At 44.6% G+C, this 27344-nt stretch overlaps 1 protein-coding gene across 1 annotated transcript; it reads left to right on the top strand.

Annotated features, from left to right (window-relative positions):
• Nucleotides 1-306: 306 nt before the first annotated feature.
• Nucleotides 307-25027, top strand: LOC143838432 (uncharacterized). The gene is made up of 8 exons (XM_077339711.1): nt 307-435; nt 2846-3001; nt 12370-12394; nt 17916-17951; nt 19505-19584; nt 21071-21108; nt 23066-23157; nt 23676-25027. The coding sequence occupies exons 3-8, from the start codon at nt 12391-12393 to the stop codon at nt 23801-23803; spliced, it is 378 nt and encodes a 125-aa protein (XP_077195826.1). The 5' UTR covers nt 307-435; nt 2846-3001; nt 12370-12390; the 3' UTR covers nt 23804-25027.
• Nucleotides 25028-27344: the final 2317 nt, after the last annotated feature.

The raw sequence follows: 27344 nt of genomic DNA, 5'->3' as shown, positions 1-27344 counted from the left end.
CTTTCTCCGGATCTATGAGGGTCCCCACCCCAAAGACAGAGAAAGGTGCCTGGAGCCCTCAGATGCCGAGATGCCCTGCTCAGAGATTCTGAGTCGTCCTCCATCCTTTTCCCTATTGAAAACCCGCGGGCTCTTCCGCGCCAACCAATGGGAAGATACGGTCGAAGATGCCGGAGCCGTTGATTGGCTCCACGGTTGCCAAGACGACAGGTAGGGAGGAAGGAGGGGTCCTCTCCGTGTTTTCTCCCTCCGCCCTCCTCGCCGTCCTCCTCCAGCAGCCTCTAAGGACGCGCTTAAAGGCTGCTGCCTCCTTTCCCGAGGCTTCGAGAGAGGGAGGGGGGAAATCTTGCGTGCTCTTGCATAGCGCCTGGGCGGAGGACCTTTGCAAGGCAATGGGCTGCGGGAACTCCACAGCCTCCAGCGGCGGTCGCAGAGGTAAGGGACAAAGTGCGGCCGGAGGGGTGGGGTAGGGAAGGAGTGGAAGGCTGGAGAAAGGGGGGGGGCAAGCAAGGGAGCGCTGGAGGAAAGCACCGGGAGGGGACCGGGCGTTGTCAGCAGCCAGTTTAGGCAGAGCCTGGAGAAGAGAGGAGATGCTTCCTTGCTTTTGGGGGCAGATCGCGTGCTTTTGGAACTGCGTGGGAACTTCGCTTCACTCAGCAGGAATTGGGCTAAGGGAGACGCGGGCCAGCTGAAGACACACCTCTCCCCTCGCCTCAGGGAGCATGTGTGAAGTTCTTTTATCTCACTGCTGGAAGCTGAGCAAACAAGCTGGGTGAACTAGGCTGGGCAAACAAACATGGCTGGGAGGGGAGATGCTCCTGTCTGTGGTTGGGGGCCAAGGCGCCACAAAACAGAGAGGGCAAGCTTTGGGGTTCTCGGGAACTCTTCAGCATCTTGGATGGCTGCCTCTCAAAACCTCTGTGTGTCCTGGAAAGTGCTTTGGGTCTTACTCCTGTACTGACTGCTAAGTGCCGTAATGAATAGTCCTGAGTTTACTAGGAATGGGAACTTGGAATAGAAGAGGCTGACTGGAAACACGCAGGTCATACAGCTGACTTATGACTTATCTTCTCAAAAACTGCTTTTGTACTTTGTGACTGAGCCTTGGATGATCCGCCACCACACCATCCCCCCCCAGGACAAAAGCCCTTTTCTTTTAAGATACTTAAAATGCAGATCGCACAGGGCAGGAGGAATGGACTTCACAGTAACTTGATTGTTTTGTATGAGTGTCTTGAGCCCTATTTGAGTTTAGTCCTGTAATCCTCTTGATTCAGTCAGCAGGAAGAAGATCTAACAACAACAGTGCTGTAATATCCATCACATAAAAACTAAGTTTGAATCAACACTGTATAGCCTCATGGGGTGGTTTTTATGAGGAGTTTGCCAAGAATCCAGCTACACGATTTTTAAAACTGTATTTTCCCCCAAATGGGGACCCAAAACAGCTTACAATGTTCTCTCCTCTATTTTATCCTCACAAGAGCAACAGCCCTATGAGGTAGGATAGGCTGACAAAGACTAGCTCAATGTTATGAAAGAGAGCCCTTGATCAGTATTTAGTGAGGCCCTGGGGAAGATAGTGAGAATATCTCAACTTGCCGGCTGAGTAGAGATAAGCTTCCTTTATGAAGACAAATAGCCAGGGTGTGGAAGACCATAGGCTTACCTGCCAGGAAGGAGCAAGACAGAGGGTATTAGGGTATAGTGAATGGGGTCATAAAAAGTTTGGGATATGCACCTGAATTTCATTGGAGAAAGAGAATGCAGAATCTTACACATAGGTTCTGCAGATTTCATGACAGGTTAATGTGAAACCTGCCCAGCTTGGGACTAGTCTGCACACAATAGATAATGCACTTTCAATGCACTTTAGAAGTAGATTTTCCTGTTCTGCACTGGAAAATCCAGCTGCCAAAGCACATTGAAAGTGCATTATCCTTTGTGTGCAGACTAGGCCCTGGAAAGGAAGAGTTAAAAGGTCTGACCAGCCTGTCAGCAGTGCGCAAGCAAAGATCCAGGAAAGAAAGAGAGCAAATGAAATAAAATCTGTCTTGACCATTCTCTGTTCACAGTTTCTGTGGGACTTGTGTCCATCTAAGGGAGAGAATGCCAAAGTTATAGCAGTGACTCTGCAACTTGGTTAGCCTCATAATTGTAATATATTTCACTAGCCTGTAATACTCTGTAGTGTTTTGATATACTTTTCCAATGCCTTATACTCCAGAGAATGAGAGTCTATTTTAGTAAATAAAGATTGTTTCTATTTTGAAGATCTCAGGCTGTAGTCAAAAATCTCACTTATGTGCCTAATTGCTCATTCCGTACAGCTCCTGACTGTGGAGTGGTGGTATGCTACCCTGTCCAGAAGAAAGAGAGAGGGAAATTGGGGCAAATTCTTTTGCACGTACACATACACATTTCCAACAAAACTGTCTCCAAGATTCCAGTTGGACATAACTGCACCATGCTGGTTTTCATGCTGGCATGTTTATCGATAAACACTCAACATGGTTATAGCATACTAAATCAGGGATCTAAGGAGGATGTAATTTAAAATTTCATACCAATTTTTAACATTTGTGTAACCTTAAACTAAGCGCAGAACATATCCTAGACTACAAAACATCGTGCTCCAAGATTACAGCCCTGTGTCTCAAACACTGGATTCATGTTTGTGTGTATATGTGTTTGAATATTTAAGATTTGTAACCCAATATAATCCAGGTTCACTCATCTCAATGAGTTCCATGAAAATTATTCCTAAATAAGGTTGTTGTAATACTTTTAGTGCTTACAGGTAGTGTTTTTAATATTTTAAATGCACAACTTTTTGTATCCATAGTGCTTCCTTATCCTGCCCTTATCCTTGACCCGGAAACTACAACTAGTCCAGAATGCAGCCACCTGGGTCCTTACAGGAACTCCCTGGAGGGCCCACATTGGATCTATCCTTCAGCAGCTGCATTGGCTTCCGGTTGAATTCCGGATCAAGTTTAAGGTATTGGTTCTTTCCTTTAAGGCCATTCATGTTCTGGACCCAGCATACGTAAGGGACTGCCTCTCTGCCTATGTTCTTGGAAAAGCATTATGCTCAGCTAATACCAGTCAACTAGTGGTCCCGGGCCCCATGTCTGGCCTCAACCTTTTTATCACCGGGGACCGGTCAACACTTGATAATTTTACTGAGGCCCGGGGGGGGGTAGTCTTTTGCTGAGGGACATCGCCACCGCCTGAGCCCCTGCTTCACTTGCTTTCCTGCTGGCGCCCCTGACTTCCCGCCGCTCGGAGGGGGACGCTGCCAGCAGCAGCTATGCAGTGCTATACCAAGGGGGAGCCCCAGCCATGGCAGGGCAGCAGCCGGGGAGGAGGACAAGGAGGAGCCGCGGCCTGGTATCGACTGATCTACGGACCGCTACTTGTCTCCAGACCGGGGGTTGGGGACCACTGCTATAGAGGAACCATGGATAAGGATGGTTTTAAATGTTAAATTGTTGTTGTGCACTTTCATTTATTACAAAATAAAAATTAATTAAACATAAATAAAAAAGCAATCTCATGAAAGTTTATAAAAGACCAAATGTATTTCAATTGAACAGTCTTCTTTGATGGCCTGTAAAGCATTTCCCCCCTTAAATATAGATATACTAATTTCAAAGCCCATTAATAAGAACGGGCTTTGAAAGGGTCCTCCCCATCAGCTTTACAGGCCGCCAGGAAGTGCTGAGGGCGAGGGGGGTGGGGTGGCAGGGGAGAGGGAACGCTCCCCGGGGGCCTGGAAAGCACACCCGGTGCACATCTGTGAGGCAAGAGGTGAGGGCTTGGTGTGGGAGGGCGGGAGCTGTAGGGGCAGGGCCAGTGAGGGTGCAGCTGGCTTCACCCTCATTGGCCCTGGAGAGGCCGGATTGCTCGTCCCCCAAGGCTGTTTCACAATTCTTAAGAGGCACCAAATGGATAAGATGGAGAATGAAATAAAAAAAAATTATCAAGAATATGAATAGAATATCAGTATCCCATTAAACTATGACTTTTCAATTGGTCATATTTATACTGAGTATCAATCAAAAAAAATAAAAGTACAAACTCCTTAAGATGCTTTTACCACCTGGTTCCAGTGGGTGAAATGGGGGCTTGTGAGACTGGCAGGGGTCCCAGTCCCCCTTACCCTCTGAGCCCTGGAGTGGCTCCAGGTCTCCACAGCTGTTGCCAGACAAATTCCTGGATGCCACTGTGGCAAGTTCATTGTCTGTACATGTACAGACACCAATATTGTTTCAGTGTGATGTAGATCCCTCTCTCCACTTTTTTGAAATCCAGCTTTTTCTGCAAACCCAAGGCATCCCCCAAGTTTGCACAAATGTCTGTTTATTGTCAGTGTGGACACAATACATGGATTTAGATATCTGTAGATTGGCCCACTCTTGGCTACTGCACACGCACACACACAACCTTAAGTGCAAAAAATCCCAAAAGGCCAGTATCCAAAATGTATGCCGCCAGTCAATATAATCATGCATAATCTCAGAAAGAGCTCAGTACTGAGACTTGCTTTAACTCCGATTTGTGATATAAAGGAGTACTTAATAAACCTAGTACTGAGGATATTGTCTGTCAAGAACAATTATTTTATCTGAATTATATATTTGTTTGGATTACATTTGTTTCTAACATAGACCTGATCTGTTTCTCAACTGTTCCTGTTTTAATCTGATCATTTTCCATCATTGGAAAACATATTTTTTTAAAATGTATTGGATGCAATTAAAAAAAATAAAGCTCTCACTTCCCACCACTACTTAAGTAAGATTGTGAATGCAGAATAAAGTGGGAAAGGAACTACAAATGCAGCATAAAGTGTGTATTGCCTGGTTTTTTTTTTTTTTTGCACATTTCCATCTTTGTCGAGCCTGCATCTGTTAATTTCAGAAATACGAGCAGAGGGTAAAGAAGTGAGAGGGTAAAGAGTTACTTAAAGAATCCCTCAGTTAATCTCTAGTCTTATTGCAAGCCCAGATAGCCATGGGGCTATAACTGGGAGGGGGTGATTGCTCCTGCCGCAGGAGGGGAGGCATCCCAGCTGGCGCCCGCACCTCCCTCCCTCCCGCTGCGGCCCGGTATTGAGGCCTCCATGGCCCAGTAGCGGGCCGTGGCCCGGTGGTTGGGGAACACTGGGTTACACAACTCCAGAGATGTATCAGAGATGTATGGACTCCGGGGAATGGTAGAGGACACTGGAGGATCATTGTCCATGGGGTCACAATAGGTCGGACACGACTTCGCACCTAACAACAACAACAAGAGATGTATCAAGATTTTAGCTCCCTGACATCTGAATTTCACCAGTCATCAGAAAGGGCCTGAGTCATTTGATCCTGTGCGGGACAGGAAAGATCTCCCAGACTTGACTTGTGTGAGAAGAGTCTTGTGCAACTGGTACTCCATCAAAACCCAGGAATGAGGCTTAGAGTGACATTCACTCACCTCACTTTTATAACGCTCATCTGGAAAGAAGACAATTGCCACATGGACTCTGATCCCATTAGGACAGTGACTAAATTAGATAGAAACACTTCTTTGCAGACATAAATCTGCGGTTTGAAAAGGCCAGAGGATTTTTACTGACTTGGAAAAGCAAAATACTTGATAAAACCCCATCTGGATTGTCACATGAATCTCATTTATAGGAAATCCATTTACCTTTTGAAATCCATTTATCCTTAGAAAATGGTTCGTGGCGCTTGCAGACTTGTATTTGGGAAAAACACGTTATATAATTTGCTCTTGTGAGTCGACAGCTACAGCCTGGCTGTATTGAAAAAGGTCATCTGGGTAATACAGAAGATGGCAGTTTTGTCACACTCATTTGTTCATTGCCTAAAGATGTTGAATTGCCATTGGCTTACCTTACGTAACCGAGCAAATGAGTCCACTAGTGAAAATTAGCTTCATTTAGCTTTATGATGTAATTTCCTTTGAAAAGTTTAAAACCAATACAGAATCTATAAAGCAGAGATTCATAAATGTTGATCCTGAGATCTACTTGAAACTATGGAGCAATTTTATCCAGAAGTTCACAGTAAATAGTTTACTCACAGTTTCACTCAGTGACTTTCAAGCTGTAGAAAGAAGGGAACCCCTACATTTCACTTCTCTCTCTCTCTCTCTCTCTCTCTCTCTCTCTGCACATTGTATTATTTGAAACTCTTGCAGCTAGAAGGCATCTGCTTTATTATAGAGCCTATTTCTGAAGCCAGAAGGAACAGTTTGCATGGCAAAATGCACTGTGGGGTCAAAAAGAGAGGTTGATCCCTAGGAGGCAAATGCTGCTGGGCTTTGACATTAAAAATGTGTCTTCTGCGGAAAGGAGCAAGGATTAATAAACCCTAATATATCACAGTTGGAAGATTAAGACTTGCTGCATTATGAAGGCTTAGCAGAAGAGGTATGTGACAGTTGAGATCCTCCGTGTCAGTGTCCTATAATTTCCCAGGCTTTATCTTTTCCTCATAGACCGTTTATGCACTGGGAACTTCACTGCCCCATCCCACTGTCAGGAGCACAGATCGGAGGTGGATGAGATGCACCAGGCCAAATGCTCCCCCATGTGGGTGCAGGAAGAGGTGGGTCAACCTTCCACGACTAAATCTCCAGCCTGCAGCCCAGCATGAAACCTCCAGTGCATAAACGGTCATAGTGATGGCCACAGGCATAGGCAGCTTCAAAGAGGGATTAAATGGATTCATGGAGGAGAGTTCTGTCAGAGGCTGCTAGCTACAGTGACTAAAGGAAACCTCCATGTTCAGAAGTCAGCCTCTGATTCCCAATGCCTGGAGGTAACATCAGGAGAAGGCCTCAACCTCTGTGTCCTGCTGTTGACCTTCCAGAGGAACTGGTTGGCACCGTATGAGACAGGATGCTGGATTAGATGGACCACTGGTCTGATCCAGCTTGGCTCTTTGATAGTGATAGCCTCTCTTTTCCCCCAGTGACTTGGGAGGGAAAATGTGGTGCTTCTGTTCTGCCCCCAGCCTTATTTATCAGCAGTGCTGCATTTCCTGACGTGCCAGAGCACTTCATTTTAAAAGGAAAGTTAATGGCAAAGCTGCAGTTGGGAGACAGATGACTAAGGCTGTCATCCTAAAGTCACTTTCCTTGAGATAAGCCCCATTGAATAACACGAGGCTTACTTCTCAGAAGGTTTGTTCCCTAAACTGACTAGTAAGAAATACCAAATGAGTTACAGCAGGGGTAGTCAACCTGTGGTCCTCCAGATGTTTGTGGACTACAATTCCCATGAGCCCCTGCCAGCGTTTGCTGGCAGGGGCTCATGGGAATTGTAGTCCATGAACATCTGGAGGACCACAGGTTGACTACCCCTGAGTTACAGTATATTCTAATGTATGTTCTGTCTGAGATCAGTGGTGAATTTCTCAAAGGGACATATTTGAGATTCCAAATGAGTTCCTTCTTTAAGCAGACTTCTTGCTGTGGCTTTACTGGCCCCGGGTCCTGTACTTTCTTCTTCAACTTTCAACAGTTGGCATTGGTAAATGATGTTTATGCCCATGCAATGGAGGAAAGAAACAATAACTTTCGTTTGGTGATTTCTGCAGATCAGATTTCTGCAAAAACAAGACACAAGGATGAGCCAGACCATTTTGGGAACCTTACATCCAGGCCATTAGGAATGTTGCTTAGGAATGAGTATTTGCAATTTGCAATATCTGATTAGTAAGTATAATAATAGTTTCCACAGGCATTCTGGTAACAATTACATTGCAAAAGTTTGTTGGCCTTCCGGAATCAAGACATCAGTTAATAGAAGTCCATGTTCTTTCTGTTCCCACTAATTTGGATTGCCGAATTCTCATCCACTAAAGTCTTGGTTTTCCTGTCAGAAAAAAAAAATGGATAGAAGAAGAGTTGGTTCTTATATTCTGCTTTTCTCTACCAGAAGGAGTCTCAAAGTTGCTTACAATCACCTTCCCTTTCCTCTCCCCACTATAAACACCCTGTGAGGGAGGTGAGGCTGAGAGAGCCCTGATATTACTGCTCGGTCGGAACAGTATTATCAGTGCTGTGGCGAGCCGAAGTTCACCCAACTGGCTGCATATGGAGAAGGAGTGGGGAATCAAACCCAGCTCACCAGATTAGAAGCCAGCACTCATAACCACTACACCAAGCTGGATCCAAAGGTGCCCCTGGTAACAGAGAAGATTCCAGTAACATCTAGTGATGTCAGTTGCCATACAAATTTCTGGGAAAAGCCGTGTAACCCTGGAGACCTCCACTCTTAATTGATTCTCAGATGTTTTTAACATTACATGCCTTCTGGAGTATATTTAGTTTTCTACCAATTGTAACTAAAATAAAAAGACCCCCCCCAAACCCCCACCGCAAAGGTATATTTTATATATATACCTATTGAACCCCCTGTAGAGAGACACTCCCCCATCATGTCCTGATTTGCAATCGGTGTGGAGTTGAGCCATGTTCATTTTACATATAGTCCTAGTAATAGTAGTAATAATGATGAAGTATGTGTTTTGATATTCATTTTTTGTAGACATATTCAGTGCAATCCTAAGCGGAGCTACATCCCTGAAAGCTTATTGACTTCATTGTGCTTAGAATCACACTGTTTACTTATTGTACTGAATATCAGCTTGTCTCTGGAGCCATTCTTGTGCATCTCTTTAAATCAGATAAATATGCATCGTAGATCTGGGAGATGTCAACCAAGTTTTTGCTCAGAGTGCATTGGGTCACTGTCAGCAGGACTATCAAGTATTAGTTTATTATTTCAGTGAACAATTAGATCCGGGGGGGGGGGGAAGACCCACTGTATTTATATCTACTTCTATGTTGTGCTTTTGTCTGCTTAATCCCTTTTATTTCCACGGGCAAAACCTTAGTTTATTCTTCCAGATCTGTGAAAACACTTTGTGAGAGTTGTTTTTATTTTTGGACTAGAATGCAGCCATGGTCTCCCATGCGGGGTCATGGGCATTTCAATATGTAGACCTCACACAGAGTGGTATTGTTTCCCTAACGCCTAACAGAGCCAAGTTCTGTGAATGCTCTTTGTTCGTGAGCTATGAAGCTTCTCCAATTGTTCTAAGCATTGGCTATTGATGGCTTTGGGGAGAAACTGGTTATTTTCAAAATAGGAATTGCTGCGGAAGCTGAGATTGCAGAGGCCAAGTCAACCGCTGATTTTCCCCCCATTGGGCCACTTAGAGCAGGCACTGGGGCTTCCCTGTCCCTAGAGGCAGTTTGCTAGGAAGTCTTCTCGACCCCTCATTCCCATTCCCTAGAGCAGGGGTAGTCAACCTGTGGTCCTCCAGATGTTCATGGGCTACAATTCCCATGAGCCCCTGCCAGCAAACACTGGCAGGGGCTCATGGGAATTGGTCCATGAACATCTGGAGGACCACAGGTTGACTACCCCTGCCCTAGAGGGACAAATTCACAACTTCTTCTCCCTAATGATGTTGGTAAGGGGTGGGCAGAAAAGAGCCTGTTAGGCTTACAGTGTAATTTTAAGGTGAGCTCGGAGTATTTGTCATTCCTCTCTTCTCTGCTGTGTGGATGCAGCTGATTTAGGTGGGAGCAAGAGGGAGGTTGTGAACCTGAATAAGAAGGATCAAGGGATAATCAGACCACTGGTCCATCTAGCACAGTATACTCCAACTAATAGCAACTTTCTAGGGTCTCAGGCAGACAACAGATATTTCCCCCCGCAGCCCTTGTGTGTCAGGCACATTCCTAGAGAGAACCTACACCATGAAAACTGCTGCCTCTTCTTGCTTTCCGATTTTCATTCGTTCTCTCTCCCAACCCTCCCAACTGTGGAGGGGTTTGTTGCTATTTTAAAATGCATTGTTTTAATATTGCTGTTGGAACTACCTTGTAAATCCCCACGGTGAAAAGACAAGGCATAGCTATTTTAAATAAATGCACAGTGGGATACAAATGTTCTTCATTTCTTGTTATCACAATTTGAATTAGTCTGGTCCAGAATTGTTATTTTATATAAAGAAGCATCAAGTGTACACAAAAATAAGTACTGATATGTAATTACTGATATGAAAACAACTTGAAATGAGTTCTTAAATGAGTGTATATATGATACGATAACATTTATTGTATATAGCCAAAGGCCATTACAAAGCACAATTAAAACAATATGGTACAAATTCGAATAAAACAATATTTCTCCAATATTGCATACATAGAATTGTAAACATGGACTACTGAGTTACAGTAAGAGGGATAAAATGGTGTATCAAGGTGGAGGGTCCTGTAAAAATGCTTTGGCTCAGATCTTCCTGGCAGCCAGAGCAAAAAGTGCCACCCTATATGAGATATAGGGGTCGACATCTGATAACAGATAGGTGACTTTGTTAAAATCAGAAATAGGGTGTGAGTTTGGTAATAACTTGGCAAGGAATTTGCCCCTGGGTTCGGAGTACAGGGGACAAGCCAAAACATAGTGGGGCAGGTCCTCCACAGATGGATAAATGAATGTACATGATAAATAAAATTTAAACAAATCCCATTCATTCCACTGGGGTAGCCCTGTTCGTCTGTTGCCGCAAAATAACCACAGGAATCCAGTTTGTTTCATCGTAGTGATTAAAGCAACTAGGGCTCATGGTGCCATCCCAAATAGAATTATACCCTTTGAAGCACACTGTCTTCAACAGGCTTAGAAAGATATAACCCTGTTTAGGATGGCGTTGCTGGCTGCAGATTAACAATCAAGTTCTGATTGATGAGAGCAGGCCATCTGGAGTTTCCCCCTGCCCACTGCTTGCATTTGATTTGCTCTGCCATCTTCTCCATTCCTCTGTGACATAACCTTTCCAAAGTGATGCTGCTCAGCTTCTTCCTTTTAGATAGCTGCAAACCATTGCCCTGACCTGAATGGACTGGGCCAACTTTCCTGGTCACAGAAAATAAGCAGGGCGGGTCCTGGTAGTATTTGGACATGGGGTCTACCAATGAAGTCCGCGGTTGCTACGCAGAGGCAGGCAATAGAAACCATCTTGAAATATCTCTTGCCTTGAAAATCCTACTGGGGTTGCCATAATTTGGTTATGACCCCACCACCACCATCACCACCATTCAATGTGAAATTACAAGCAAGGTCTATTGATCTGTGCAGGAGCACAACCCCTGTGTATTGTACAGCCCCTATACATAATCGTATGGGCAATGTATGGAATTTTTAGAGCAAAAGGAAAATTGTCTCTCTTCATGCCAAACATCAATCAAACTATTATTGAATAAACTGTTAAAAGTCCCCCCTACACACACACACACACACACACACGCACGGCTGATTGAGTGGAAGCAGGAGGATTTGGGGAGGGGGTCGAAGCAGGTGAACAAAACCTTAATTGATTCTTCTCTTTCTTGTACTTAGTGGCTGAGTGAGTCATGACAAGCCAGTAGTCAATATGAGAGATCAACAATATGGATTTCCCCGCTTGCTTTTGGCTCAGCAGAGTGGAAGGGCTCCCACCAATTTCTCCATCTTTCGTTGGAAAGACTTGTCTTCTAAGCATTTGGCATTCAAAATGATACCACTATTGAAAGCGTAGGGTCGAGTTCATAATGGGATAAAAAAAAAACCAGACTCAGTACAAAATAGCATTTCTGCAAAGTTAAAAGCAAGCCGATCCATTGCCACAGTGGTTCAGAAAGGAACTTAAATTTAAGTAGGAAAGATGCACACTACCATCCCCAGCCTTTCCCAGGGTGCACTGCTGATTGCCTGCAGGTGTATATATTTACAGTACCAGTCACTCAAAATGGGGAAAATGGATATGGGGAAGGGAAGAGCTGTTGTACAACAGATGCCAGCCGCTGTCCAAACACCAGAGCCGAATTCTAAACCAGGGGTAGTCAACCTGTGGTCCTCCAGATGTCAATGGACTACAATTCCCATGAGCCTCTGCCACCAAGCACTGGCAGGGGCTCATGGGAATTGTAGTCCATGGACATCTGGAGGACCACAGGTTGACTACCTCTGCTCTTAACGGCTTGGGTCTTGCCAAAGCTGCAGGTACAGCCACCTCCACCGGAATGAAAAAGTAGGTTGACCATAGACAGGGCTATCATCTCCCTCTCCCACCCTGAAACTCTAACTGCAGCATGACAGGCACAGATCTAGCAAGTAAGCTGGTCCTGGAATGAAAATGTGGTCGTGGGGCAAATTGGGGGTGGGTAGGGGAGACTAGTGCAACCCTGTTCATCCCAGCATAGCCAGGGTCTGAGATAGGGGACAGCAAAATAGTATACTGGTGTTGCTTGTTCTACTAAGTCTGTGTATATGTAGTCACAGTTTTCTTTTTATTACAGGAACTGCAGAGACAGCCAAAGATGGGTAAGTGTTTACCTTCCTCCCATTGCAGCAACCAACCCTGTTTGACATAAACAATGCGTGGGGGAGGGCAAGACAGGTGACAGGATCTGGGAAGAGAGGAAAGAAGCCCTGACTGCAGTTATTTTGCTTGGCACTTGCCCATGTGGATTTAACGTTCTCCATATTTTTCTACTGTTCTATGTTGCTGGTTGTTATCACTTTTATTATTGTTAATCTAAATGGTCTCCTTCATTTCTGTTTTATGTGAATGGCCCTGAGCCTTCGGGAAGGGCGGTATATAAAAATAATAAATAAATAAATATAGGAAGTTCCTTACTATTACCAGCTGCTAATTGCTCTAGTGCCTTGTTCTCTATCCCCTCTTGGGGACTGATCCGGAACACCGAGGTCCTCAAGGAGCCTGTACCCCCTCTATACTAGAGCATAAGTATGGAGCCAATGTAGCACCTTCTCAACCCCTCCCAGTCCCACTTTGAAGACAATTGGCGTTCGTAGGGAACAGAATGTAGCCACAGGTCTCCGTCTACCAAACCACTTTAAAACAAAAACACAGCTGCAAAACGATTCAGATATTTACTGCACGGTATCTGGAATGGAGTTATGAATACAGATCAGAACTTCAGAGTAGACCTGAACTATCCCCTTGATGCAGCAAGACTTCTGGACCTTTGAAAAGTACTCTGACAGCAGAATCACAGTCAGGGTTGTGCTGTCGCCTGTGACACATAAAACTATAGCACTCATACCCGGTACTTGGAATTATTTGTTTGCCCCTTAACCGAGCATATGCTGCTGCCATGCTGGCAACAGACTTGGGGACAGCAGGACACAGTAGCTATAGTCTCCATGACAAAGAAACTATGCCGTTGTCTAAGAACACAATGGGAGGTGGCATGTAGAAAGCAACGATAACGCCATAAATATGAAAAGCAAAATGAAAATATTTCCAGTGTATGATTGAAAGTACGGACGAATGGGGCAAAGTTCACTTCATGCAGGAAAGATGCTTGCTGGAGTACATCCTTACTGAGCTCCACTGTCCTTATGTACAAGTAAACACACAGTTGGGCAGCATCTCCTGTTAACTCCTTGGAAAAGAATCAAACTCGTGTTTAAATGCTCAGCTACATGTCCTCTATTCTGCACTTACCTTGTAAAGCCCAGTGCGAAAGGAGCCATTCCAGTGGAAAATAGCTAATGCAAAGGAATATCTTTGGTTCTCCTCTGCTGGATAATTCTTCTCCACAACTGTATTTAATAAGTTCCCCATAGCTGGATTCCAAACCTGAAGCAAGCATGTATGGGGAAAAATGACCAGAGGGGAGAGGATGGGGAGATTTGCAGGGATATTTTGGTGTGTTTATGTGTGTGTGTGTGTTTGTGTGTGCATGCAATCAGGGGATAAGCACCTGTCCTTGCTTTCTCACCAGTTCTCCCCCTGTCAGAATCCCTGGCTCATTCCACACACAGGATAATGCACTTTCAATGTGCTTTGACAGCTGGATTTTCCTGTGCAGAACAGGAAAATCTACTTCTAAAGTGCATTGAAAGTATATTATCTATTGTGTGCAGAATAGGTCCCTGTTTCTTACTCTATCCTAGTTTTCCCACATCAGTTAACAATTTATTAGTTTGGGAATCTGCCTTCCTCACTGAGACTCAGTGAGGATTGTGCCCTTACCTGGTTTCAAAAGATTCTAGAAGTAACCCTTGAAGCAATATTTAGATTATTTAATCAATCATTTAAATCACAGAAATAAAACTTTAAGAAGTAAAACCAAGCTTTTGCATCTCTCAGAAAAGCTTTTCAGATTCCATCCAACATGGGATCCAATTTTATTTTGCATGTATTCACTAAATACAAGAAGAAGTTGACAAAGTTCTGGTCGGGTAATGGACATGTTAGCCAACTAGTTTATGGAAATCTGTAGTAATTTCCTCTACCTCCTGAGCACAGGGATGATTAGGAAAAACCTGCCAAGTTAAAAACACACTAACAATGAGCTAAGTCATTAGCACTGGTTGTTGTATAGACTTGTGGTCCTAAAACATGTACTTGAGAACAAGCCATATGGAATGCAGTAGGATTTATCCTGACTAAAGGTTCATAGAATCAGTTTGCACGTAATTTATTTCATGCAATCCTAATTGCTAAGTTTAGGAAGCAAGAAAAGTTACACGAAAGCATCCCAAGACAGGGGGGGGGGGGAGAACCCATCACTATGACTCAGAGGTTGTTCTGAGGACATGTCCCTACACCTGAGCTGTAATCACAGCATGGGCTCTGCGGTCACACCACATGAGGCGTGTTTACATAATCCTTAACCACAGGAGCTCTGCTTATCTATCTAACCCTGTGGTTTCTGAGGAACTGGAGAAGGACATCTTTAATCAGACTCTTAATCTAGCCATCCCACAAAGAAGAGAAGGTGTATGTCTATTCCCAGGGTTAATTCAGTGATTTAATGTTAAAAGTTATTTTAAGGAGTATACCTTCAGCATTTCTCCCAGCACAGGCACCGAGGCAGTAAAAAAGACAACACAGTAAAAATCCTGAAAAAATTAAAACCCCAGCAGCCAGATTGCCAGTCTGTCCAGTGGCTTAATTAAGTATAAGAAGATAAAAAGTCTCTTATCTCATTTATTTAGACTTTGACTCTGCCAAAACGGTCTCTAGATTCATTTGTTTTCCGTTTTCAGTCTGGCTTTCATCAGTGGCAATGAGTCCTACATAAACAAATGTCCTTATTAGTATAATATATAACAAATAACAAATAATAATTGGAAATGTACAAAAATATATTGGGCAGCAATGAGGCAGCCAATAGCAGAAGGAGGTGACAGGGAAGACTTTTTAAATCACCAGCACTTTTATCAGTAGGACAGACTTAACCTAACACATGTGAATATCTAAAGAAGGCTTTCTCAACAGGGCTTCATGAAACCCTGGGGTGTCTTGATGGCCCTATAAGGGTTTTCTGAATGGGTGGGAGGTCATCATTATCATTATCATTATCATTATCATTATCATTATCATTATCATTATCATTATCATTATCATTATCATTATCATTATTATTTTGTTAAACATCTATCAGATGATATTACCATATATGGTCATGCTGACCTGCCCCCACCCCTAAATGGCCAATGATGGGCCTGGGGGGATGGGAAGAAGAGGGGCCCCAGGCAGGTGTGTACACAGCGATGCTTCCAACCCATATTCTGTATGAGCGCACCACTTCTGGGGTTTCTCAAAGCCTGAAGTATGATTCAGGGGTTTTTCAATGGTAAAAAAGTTGAGAAAGACTGAAGTGAAACAAGCATATATATCTTGTATTTGACTAAGGCAGCATAGATCAGTGAAGTTAAGCTCCACTGGTTTCATTGGAAGAGATTTAAGCCTGGATGTAATAATGCTTATCTTACCTAGAGGGTCTGGTGCAGAATTATGTCATACTAGTAAAAAAAGCCCATTTTATATGTAAATAAAATGGGCGCTAGCAGGGGAAACTGAGGGGCGCGGGAGCCTTGGCAGCGGGGTGTGGTTGGTGGGGCTGCGGCTTTCCTTGTCTGGGTGGGAGACTGACCTTTCGTAGGCTTCCTGGGAGTGGCGGTGGTCCTCGTCGCGCGTCGCCAGTGGCCTGGCCAGGCCAGGGGGCCGGGAGGGCGTCGGGGTGAGGGCGGCCATCAGGAGGCGAGGTCGGAGGCGGCCGCGTACGCGTTCCCTGCCCACCCCCCACCCGAGGCTCTCTGGAGCCTTCTCTCGGCCGGCGGAGCGGCCTCGCAGCGTCTATGACGCTGCGAGGCTGCTCTGCCATATTCCCTGGGCGGGTGAAGCAGCCAATGGGGAGCCACGCTTCGCTGCTTGGGGCGGGATTGACACTCGGGGGGGGGGCCAATCAGGAGCCGCTTCGCGGCTCCTGATTGGCCCCTCCGAGTTTTTATCCCGGACCGGTCCTGCCCTAACTCCTCCCCACTACCCTTTACTCTTTTATTTAGTCCGTGGCGCCCATGGCGCCACGGGCTGTTTACAGATAATGGATGCTTTTTAGTGGCTAAACAAGCAGAAGAACACTGATCAATCACATTGGCACATTGCTTAGCAGGCGAGGCAGTTTGCTGAGAGCGGCAGGATATAAATTCTAAAATAAAATAAAATATGCTTCCCTAAACGGTTAATCAAGCGTGAGGGCCAAATGACATTACGAGTAAGAGAGCTGTCCTGCTTTGGAGACCTCCATGTTTAATGTGTCCCCATCAACCATTTGCTGTTGAAAACATCTAACCCTCAAAAATATGTGCAGACAAGATGAGCCTCCAAAGTGCAAACATTTGTTCATCCTTTACCTATTCTAGAATGCTGTTATAATTTAGCTCCATCTGCTGTCCAAATTTTGTATTTATTCCCTTATTTATTCAAGTGCTTTATTTTTTTTTTAAATGATCATAGAATCATATAATCATAGAGTTGTAAGGGACATCAAGCCCCTGCACAGTGCAGGAACTCACCACTACCTGCTCACCCACAGTGAACCAAATTTCATGCCCAAGTGATCCCACACAAAAAATTTCCTTTTTCCCTCTCCAAAGCCACGGAAAGCTTGGGAAATGAAGCTTCCTTACACAGCCATGCGTGCCTGCAGTGTAGTTTTAAAAATGCTGGGAGGGTCTGGTCAGCATCTCAACCATTTTGACGCTCACTATTTAGGTTCATGGTTGAAACAAGCCCTTTTTGCTTGGTGGGGTTGTCACTTTCAAGAAATGAATAGAGCAGCAGAAACTCTGCAACCCATGGGAATTGTTAATGGGTGACCATGGGCTCACCACAGCACTGATAAAGCTGTCCTGACTGAGCAGTAATATCAGGGCTCTCTCAGCCTCACCCACCTCACAGGGTGTCTGTTGTGGGGAGAGGAAGGGGAAAGGGATTATAATCTGCTTTGAGACTCCTTCTGGTAGAGAAAAGCAGCATATAAGAACCAACTTTTCTTCTTCTGGTATATGATTATTTCTTATTCTATCATTAACCGCTCTGAGACTTTGGTGAGGGTGGTATAAAAATACGAATAAATAAATAAATAAATAAATAAATAAATAAATAAATAAATAAATAAATAAATAAATAAATAAATAAATAAACATCACTTGCAACCATTGTGTTGTATCAGCTCTGAAATCAATGGCAGACTATCGTTTTAAGCCATTACTTTCTTCTCTCTCTACTTCCTCCGTAGTCCTGATGGTTTACAGGTTAAAACACCATAAAATATACACAAATTACCAGTATAAAACAAAGTTTAATTCCAGTCATAAACTTGGCACGCATGCACAGTTCATCAAATACCCTGGGAACCAAAGTTTCAATCTATTTAACGAAATGCTCATGCACACAGAAGCTTATACCTGGAATAAAACTCTGTTGGTCTTAAAGGTGCCACTGGACTCAAACTCTGTTCTATTGGTTCAGATAAACATGGCTGCCCACTTGAATCTATCTTCTTATTTTTTGTCATTTCAGAACAGAGGAATCAGTGTCAGAAGATGACAAAAGGAGGTACATTGCAGTGGATTGGCCTGAAGTTATTCATAAAAAGACAACGGATCAGCCTTTCATAGGCAAAGGAAAACAAGAATGGTCTGAGTTACTACTCCACAGCTGTAGTTGTGTCTTGGATTGTCAACTAGGTTTTTAAGTCTAGCCAAATTCATACGGTAGATTCTCTGATTCACTTATTAGGTGTAGCCAAATCCACATGGCAAAGATTCTCTGATTTGTATCATTTGCCACAACAACTTAGGTGAAAACAAGAATATTCGAATGTTGCCAGTCTAGTAGGAGGGCTGTGTGCGGGGGAGGAGGGGGAGTGCTGGTTGATGCATCACATCACTTTGTGATAAAAAGAAGAGGAAGTGACATAGGTGGCTCTAGGAATTGTCAGAACTCTATGCCATAGCTGCTGTTGGTTCCGCCCATGGCTGGTTTCCTAAGAAAGCAGACAAAACACCTGGATTAGCTCATGCTAGTTCTTTTGACCCTTGCCCTTCATGGCTCACATCATTTAGCTAAGCGAAATTGATCTTTTTATTAGCCAAATAAATATATATTTTTTGTTTTTGCAGGGGGGGGGGGTCTCCTGCAGGCCACTTTCAAGGAAGTGACTGTCCGGCATAGAGTTGTCCTGTAGACCTGGCAACCCTGGCCACTAGGGGAGGGGTGGGTGGGGACTTACCAGCATCAAAGGGAGCTCTAAGCCAGTGTGGCTGGCAATGCTTCTTCTAGCACGCATTGGAAGTTACATCAGAACTCCAGTATTTGTGCAATGTCTCTATGGTAAAAGTAATTTTTTTTACCATAGAGTTTTTGCCTTAATACCAGGGCTGGCAGCATGATGACATCACTTCCAATGCATGCCGGAAGTGACAATGCTATGCTGCTGGCAACACCAGCCTAGACCTCTATTTGCTTCTTGTAAGTCCCCCATTCAGTCAGCTGACCAGTGCTGGGGAGGTGCCCTAGGACAGGAGATCCCCCATCCCTGGTGAGGTCTGGGAACCCTAGTCAAACATCTCTTAAAGAACGGGGAACAAGGATAGGCCAGTCAAGGGCTGCATAATCCTGTATGATCTTCACAACCTATGGTCAGCTGAGGAGGACCTGCTTCAAGTGACTGCTGGGGACAACAGACTGACAACTGCTCACTGCAAGGGCCTTTTCTTTGGTTGCTTTGGAGCTATGGAATCTCCTCCCTTGAGAAACTCATATGTCTCTTTGTTATTTTGCTTCACGATGAGTGTGTCGATCTTGATATGTGCTTAGCTTTCATTTTTCCCATCCTTTTAAAATCATGCTAAACATTTGTGAAAAGTGGTTGATAAGTTCCATAAGCAAACAAAACCCCACGTCACCCTCGGTACTTTGAGAACTACCCTCTGTGAAGTGGTGCAGTGCCCTTAGAAGGCAATGTAAACGGGTGGCCTTTGCAATTTTGCAGTAGCCAGTCCCTTGAGACCATGCCTTTGGAAGGCACCGCCCCGACATACGTACTTTTGGATATGACCAGGAGGCAAGCCCTGATTCCACGTTTCATGTTTATGATTTCTCTCAAGGAATTATGGGGGTGTATATGTTGGTCTACCAGCTGATGCTGCTACCCAGGTTTCCAGTAAGACCAAGACTGCTCCTAAAGGTACTTTTAACTACTGTATCTTTGAGTGACTCCACTGCATTTTAATGGCAGTGTGCTCTAAAAATTATGCAAGGCTTTGTTTCAATGGACAAGCTCAGTGTAATTTTCTCAGGGGCTTCATTCCATGTATGAAATCATTCAGCACTAAATAATACGGGGAGGCTGTTATGGAATTATTTATGGTTCTCGCAATATCTGTTGCTAACGCTGTTTAAATTCTTGTTCTCCTGAGGCAATGCATTCCTGTTCATGGACTGTTCATGCTAGATCTTCAAAGAATTCCCTAAGTCAGGGGTAGTCAACCTGTGGTCTCCCAGATGTACATGGACTACAATTCCCATGAGACCCTGCCAGCATTTGCTGGCAGGGGCTCATGGGAATTGTAGTCCATGGACATATGGAGGACCACCGGTTGACTACCCCTGCCCTAAGTGATGTTGTTATAGCCTTTTCTTTTTAAAGAAGAGAGGCAGCGTTATCATAAGAATACTCCTTACTGTATAATTAGGAAAAGACATATCAAATGCAATGCATAAGCCCGAGGTCCCGGCACCTGCAGAAGACCCGGCTCCAATGACCGAAGCTGTCACGATGGAGCAGGTGGAGACAGGTGGTCTCATAGCTGTGAGGTTCAAGGCAACCAAAAACTTTGTATGTGAATGCCTTACATTTTCAGGGATTCTGCTACTTCTGTCAGATTTCAGGGGATATAACAAAGGGGTGGCATTTTAGAGGCAATTAAAGAAGGTGTACATCTTACAGGTTCTCCATTGCTCAGGTTTTTCTTCATGGCAGGTTGGAGAGTATTCAAGCCAATTACGCTGCTCTGTGAGCTCTGCATGCTCTTCCAGCCGGTGCAACCAGTGTCACAGGCCTCCTTCGGTGCCCTTGCTTTGCACTGTAATGTAAAGGAATGAGGGAGGGAAATGGATGAAAAATGAAAGGACTGAGATCTTCCATTGGTCATTTGTTTTGCTCCTACCTGCATGTTTTTAAAACTTACAAGTTTGAAATGGGGCTTGTTCTGTTCTTTTTCCATTTGTTTATAAAAAACAAATGCACAGGCGTCCTGGAACTTTTGACTAAGATGGCATTTATATGAAGACGCGGGAGGTGGGAGGTCCGGAGTTCAAGGATCTCATTTAGCACAGTTTGCAGGGCATCTATACAAACTCTTCATGGGTCTGGATGGTTGGTGTGGAGACCTGTAAACTGTTTTTGTGTAGTGTAATTGATGCTTGGGATGCAGTGTCATCTTTCCCCTCCCTCAAGAATAGCTGCATCACCCAAGTCTTGTCAAATCGCTGGAACCCTTGGAAGAGTTGTTCTCTGTTCATTGTTGGGGTCACAGGGTTGCACCTCTGAGCAAAGGGACAGGGTGTCCTGCACAGGAACCCTTGCAGAATAAAAGGTTAGGGAATGTGCTTGCTAATGTAAGCATCCCACATATTAATTCTTCTGTAAATTTTTTCCCTTTTAAGATTAGAAGACTGTGAACACACAGAATGCTTTGACCAGTAGGAGGTAAGGCATGGTATAATTATTTATGGAGTTGTATATATCACCTTTTTGTGGCGCTATAGATGTGTGCATCTTAAATAACCACCAGGACTTTGTGAGACTTCGTTTATGGTCAAAAGGAGGCTTTTCACGAAACTTTGGGTTTTCATGATGCCCCTAGAAGGATTTCCTGAAGAATGTTTCAGGGGGTTTCTCAGCAGTAAAAAAGTTGAGAACAGCTGGGCCCATTCTGCACACATTGGTTAATGCACTTTCAGTGCACTTTAGAAGTAGATTTTCCTGTTCTGCACAGGAAATGCCAGTTGCAAAAGTACATTGAAAGTGCATTACCCTACACATGCATAATGAGCCCTGGTCTAAAGAGTGCCCTAACTGTGAAATCTGATTCAAGTTTTTGACCCTTAAAATAAATGCTGCTATACACTCTGCATGGGGCATGAGAGCATGGGAATAAAATCCAGGTTTTGTATCTATAAATGTGCATACCCACTTCATAAACTATATGAAGAATAGAACTCCAGGTGAAAACTATGCCAGACTCTGTGCACTCAGACAACCAGACAAAACCCAAAAGTAGAATGATGAATCTCTAACACAACAGTTTTGCTCCCCAAATCAGTTAAGGCAGGCAAAATTTGAGAGTGGAGAATTTTGTGGGCATCCCTTGCTCTAATTAAGTGTTTTGTCAGCGATATGTTTTTTCCACACCAGCTTGTTCACATTTTCCAACACACTCTAATTGCTTTGAGAGCTTGGGCAGATGTGTGAAAACTGGATTACACACATACATACCACTGCTGTGGTAGATTTCACCTTTTCTCCATTGCCTTTAAGAGGGATGTAGTTAGCAGTCTTCAGTATAAGTCACTTTCCTTATCCCAGTAAGCCCGTGCCATAGAAGCGCAATGCATGTACAGTGGCCTGGATCCTATGGAAGTGCAAGGCCAGAGGCACATCTCTCTCGCCTTTCCCTCAGCCCATGCCTCTCCTGAAAAGCCCCTAAGGAGGGCTAATGAGCCCTTCTAAACAAAATATCTGGTGGGGAGAGGTAAGCATGCAAAACTGCCTTGCCCTCCTCCTCCTCCTCCTCCTGGCAGAAAAAGCACAGGAAAGAATGCATTTCCGTTTGCACAAGAGAAATTCTGAAACCATTTGCCCTAATTACTATTGCCCTGATTTGCCCTAATCTCCTTACTGCAACTCCCTGTGCTATGATGAATTTTGTTCCCCAAGATTACCTGACCCTCAACAGCATATTCTCAGGTTTTTAGGAAGGATCCATCTCCTTGAGCTTACTCTCCTTGTGCTTCTGTTGTATCTCTGCTGTATGTAAAGTGCCATCAAGTCACAGCTGACTTATGGCTACCCCCAAAGGGTGGGGGTGGCCAGACTGTAGTTTTCCAGATGTCCATGGGCTGCAATTCCCATGAGCCCCTGCCAGCATGTAGTCCATGGACAACATCTGGAGAGAGAACACCCCTGCCATAGGTTGTTCGAGGGAAGAGATGCTGAGAGGTGGCTTGCCATTGCCTGCCTCTGCATAGCAACGGTGGGCTTCTTTGGCGGTCTCTCATCCAAAAACTAACCTGGACCAACCCTTTTTGTCTGTCAAGGTCAGGCCAGCCTGAGCCAGCTGCAGTGTCTAGAGTAATATGTGTTGTGAATGAGGGTGGTGGGGGAGGAGAGGCTTGAACAGACACCTACAAACTGTCTTGGCTTTCAGTGATGTAGTGTCAAATCTGGATGATGCCTAACATAGAGACTGCATTTCTGTCTCTGTTGTTGGCAACAGTTTGCCTGGCAAAGGTTCTGTGCTTCAAAATCCTGTAGGACAGAAAGGAATTCAACAGATGCTGGTGTCCCTGTGTGGTTATGAGGAGGGAATGGCTCTGCTGGATTTCTGTCCTCCCTCCGGTTCTTATTTACTTCTTACTACTTCTATTTGTATTTCCCTTTTCAGCCACCAGACTTGGAGCCTCTACCAGAGGCAGAATTGGCAACACAGTTTATCCCTCCCACCCTTGCATAAAACTCACTCCGATCCCAATCCAAGTAAGTAATCTCAGCTAGTTTTAAGGGGCATGCCTCTTTCTGACATTAGTGCAGCAACTATGAATGAAACAGAGTCTGCATTCAGACGTCAAGAGCCAACCATGGTTTATTCACAATGAAAGTGATGCAGAAGTCCTCAAGCTCCCACACTTCCTCACCCACTCCCCTTGTGTCCTGTGCCAAGATTACGCTCCCTGGTTTCAGACAAACCACAGTTTGTTGCTCAGGCCCAAATCGGGTGTTGTAACAAACTGCAGTTTATTTCTTGCCTGTAAGACAAGACTCCAAATTGTGATTGAAACAAACCAATGTTTGTATGAGTTTCCTATCTGGAGAACACAACAAATCGCTTCAGTATCCGTGAGGTATGACACAGGAGGAGGAAGGGGCAGAGGGAAAGGAGGGCATCATTCCTTGATTGTGCTGTTAATACATTCGAAATCTGCACTGATAAGGCTTCTTTCTAAAATTCAGAATTAAGTCAGTTAATTGTGTGATTTCTCAATTGTTTCAATCAGTTATCGACCTAGCTTGCTCACTGGGACTCAGTGGAGAGCTGAAGACTTACATAGCTGTCCAAAAAACCAGGAAGCCGAGGCCATCGAAATTCTTCATGGATGGAAGTTACAACAGCAGGTCACGATGAAGGCTCAGAATGCCCTTGAAGATTGTGCTGGGATCATGTTCTCATTTGGACACCATCTTTGATTGACAAGTTGTGGCACAAACAAGTTGCTGATAGCCAGCACTGGCCATACTGCGGATTTCATGCCTGTTTCCTTCTAGGGACTCTTGATAGATTTTATACACTGAAGCAATTACTACTGTTCTTTAGACAGGGGTGTAAATGAATGATTGATTTACACCAATAGTCCATTTATTCCATAGTAATATATTTGACATTCCCTTTTTTTTTTTTTTTTGAGCTATTGCTTCAGGGATTTGGATGTAGGCACCGACAGAGCTTTCTGATTACTGCCTTTTTGCTTTTGCTTGCCATGAACCAACTACTGAAAATGGATTTTTAAATAATATATTAAATTGCTTAAGAACATGTCTTTCACCAGAGATGGGCATACTTCATTTGCAATGTTTGACTTATTTCCTTCTTGATGTTTTTTTTTTTTTTTGGCATTGGTGGTGACTACTCTTTTAGTGGAGACTACTCTGAGAGCCAGTTTGGTGTAGTGGTTAGGAGTGCGGACTTCTAATCAGGCATGCCGGGTTGGATTCTGCACTCCCCCACATGCAGCCAGCTGGGTGACCTTGGGCTCGCCATGGCACTGATGAAACTGTTCTGACCAAGCAGTGATAGCAGGGCTCTCTCAGCCTCACCCACCTCACAGGGTGTCTGTTTTGGGGAGAGGAAAGGGAAGGTGACTGTAAGCCGCTTTGAGCCTCCTTCGGGTAGGGAAAAGAGGCATATAAGAACCAAATCTTCTTCTTCTTCAAAGACTGTGAGCACTTCCACTCATTTCGGAGGGACGTACACAGGAGTTCCATGCAAGCCCCGTTCCAACAAACAGCTTTTGCTTAGCATCAGAGGTTGATGGATTACACTTGGGCTGAATCCACATGTGGTTGTCTCTTGCACTGCTGTAACTATTAATGCCCAGGAGGTGAAGGATTACAATAGCTTAATACCCGGCACTATATGGATTTTTGGTGCCCAAGGCAGGGCTGATTGAACCTCTGAAACGGCAGCTTTTAAATACAGAAGAGTCTCAAAGTTTTATACGTCGGTCGTATAGCTAATGACAACATTACATATGTGAGTATGAATAACGGGGGGACCCCTCAGTATACCATACTGTGATAAGTGCAGTTGTGTTTAAAGCAGGGGTAGTCAAACTGCGGCCCTCCATATGTCCATGCACTACAATTCCCATGAGCCCCTGCCAGCATTTGCTGGCAAATGCTGGCAGGGGATCATGGGGATTGTAGTTCATGGACATCTGGAGGGCCGCAGTTTGACTACCCCGCTCAAACCCAATGTCTTTCAACACAGCACCGGCGTCTTTGTGTGACTGAAATATTATTAAAGTATTGAAGTGTTTTCTATAACACTTGTGCAGTTCTTTGTTTAAAACAATAGCCCTTGTCTCCACCAAATCACTCCTGCAATGGACATGGTGATCCTCAAAGAGTAGGGGTGCTGTTGATCACCATGCTTTTGACCAACACATGGATGCAGAGCAAGAACGCAGAACAGGCAGCATAGAGGGTGAAGTGTGTGTGTGTGTGTTCTTTTTGGGGGGTGTCAGAGTGTGTAACTGACAGGCCTTACAAACAGGCTACCTTCACTTGTCACGACAAGCTGCAATTCAGCCCAGGCAAACTTTGATTTATTTTGTGTTTACATCTGATTGCCATGTTTGTGTGCACAACCAAAAATGATCAAGGATTCCTGGACTGAAACTAATTTTAGTATGAATGCAGGAGCTGGGGTGGGGGTGGGTGGGTTTAGGGTTTATCTTCTTCCCACAAGCCAGGATTCTATACCTGGACAGGCATGCTCTTGGACATGGCCTCAAGGCAGGATGTTCACATCTTGGCTTAGTTGGAGTCCCCTGGCATAGCAGTCGAATATCTGCATTGCCTGCAAAAAGTCTTCCCAGGTTAAATCCCTGGCAGCTCCACTTAAAAATATCCAGTGGGAGAAGATCTTCGGCTGAGACCTTGGACAGTGGCCCTCAGGCCAAGTGGACAGTAACGACCTTGACAGACCTCAGTCTAAGGCAGCTTCATGTGTTTGTGTGATGTGCAAATGCAGCTGCTGTTTCTGGTTCTGAGAAAAGCGGTTTCTGAAAGAGCAAGGACCTGTGAAGAGGTTATCATGAAGAATCTAGTCCTCCATGCGACCTCAGCTGCATCCCTGCTGCATCTGCATGACCATGTCAACGACCATATCCTGCCATACTGAAAAGGCATAAAGAGATTACATAGAAGAAGGGTATCATGGGATGTGGTCATTTTCCATGCCAGCAGCTAGACAATACAATCATGGCATTTCTCCCTGTTGTCTGGCTTTTTGTCTGGAAGTGAGAGGGAAGGATACGACTCTATGTAAGCTGCAAACAGGTGACTCAAGTAGATAGTTAGGCCAAGCAAAGAGCAGCTGTTTTTGAAAATATTGAGCAGTGGTCAGTCTGTTGGGTTATGATCTGGAAGGCCTAGTTTTCAGTCCTTACTCTGCTAAGAAGATTGCTAGAGCAGTGGTCCCCAACCTTTTTATCACTGGGGACCGGTCAACGCTTGATAATTTTACTGAGGCCCAGGGGGGGGTAGTCTTTTGCTAAGGAACATCGCCGCCTGAGCCCCTGCTCTGCTTGCTTTCCTACCGGTGCCCCTGACTTCCCATTGCCCACTAGGGGCACTGCCAGCAGCAGCTGTGCAGTGCCATGCCGAGAGGGAGCCCCAGCCATGGTGGCCGCTGGAGAGCACCAAAGGTGAGCCAGCAGCAGAGTGGCAGGACAGCCCCCAAGGCAGTAACCGGGGAGGAGGACAAGGGGCTGCTGCAGCCTGGTACCGACTGATCCACAGACCAGTACCAGTCCCCAAACTGGGCGCAAACTGGATCACAAATTATTCATAAACAGCTGGCATGGAAATAACTTTTTGTTTAAAGAGAGAGAGAGAGAGAGATTCTCACCAGCAAGTGGGTAGATCTGAAGCCATAAATTGTACATTCTCTAACATTATGGAGAATTTGCATCTTGTACTTTCCCAGACATTTTTACCGTCCATTTAGCAGTGCCCTGCAGATACCAAAGAAGAAAAGTCTAGTTGACTGGAATATACAGAACTGATTTATGGCAACACAGAAGCAGAACCACATTTCAGATAGCATCCCTTGAAAAGTTTTAACAAGGGAGTCCAAACTCCCCTAAGGCAGAGCAACGAACTGCCCTTAATCTCCTAGCCATGCTTTCAGTGATGCAATGATAAACTTTAATCCCAGTTATAGGCTCTGGGACAAGAGTATGTCAAATATGCCCTGCAACGCAACATACTTTGAAGGTTCTCCTGAGAGGTTGGTCTGCAAAGCATCTCTCTATCTCCTTTTGCTGCTGTTTACTTTCAAGGGCAACTTTGATTTCTTATCCAATAAGGCATCTCCCTTCTCCTCTTGAAGTGTTTGTAATTGTCATGCCATAGATGATAGGACTCTTTTGAAGTTTTATTCC

The sequence above is a fragment of the Paroedura picta genome, chromosome 5, assembly GCF_049243985.1.
Source record: "Paroedura picta isolate Pp20150507F chromosome 5, Ppicta_v3.0, whole genome shotgun sequence".
Lineage (NCBI taxonomy): Eukaryota > Metazoa > Chordata > Lepidosauria > Squamata > Gekkonidae > Paroedura > Paroedura picta.
The sequence above is the reverse complement of the archived record's forward strand: the minus strand, read 5'-3'. Positions and strand labels throughout refer to the sequence as shown.

Coding starts and splice junctions, on each gene's coding strand:
- LOC143838432 (XM_077339711.1), top strand. Junction 19,585..21,070: donor GACCAAGACTGCTCCTAAAG/GTACTTTTAACT, acceptor TTTTAAGATTAG/AAGACTGTGAACACACAGAA. Junction 23,158..23,675: donor TCACTCCGATCCCAATCCAA/GTAAGTAATCTC, acceptor TGTTTCAATCAG/TTATCGACCTAGCTTGCTCA.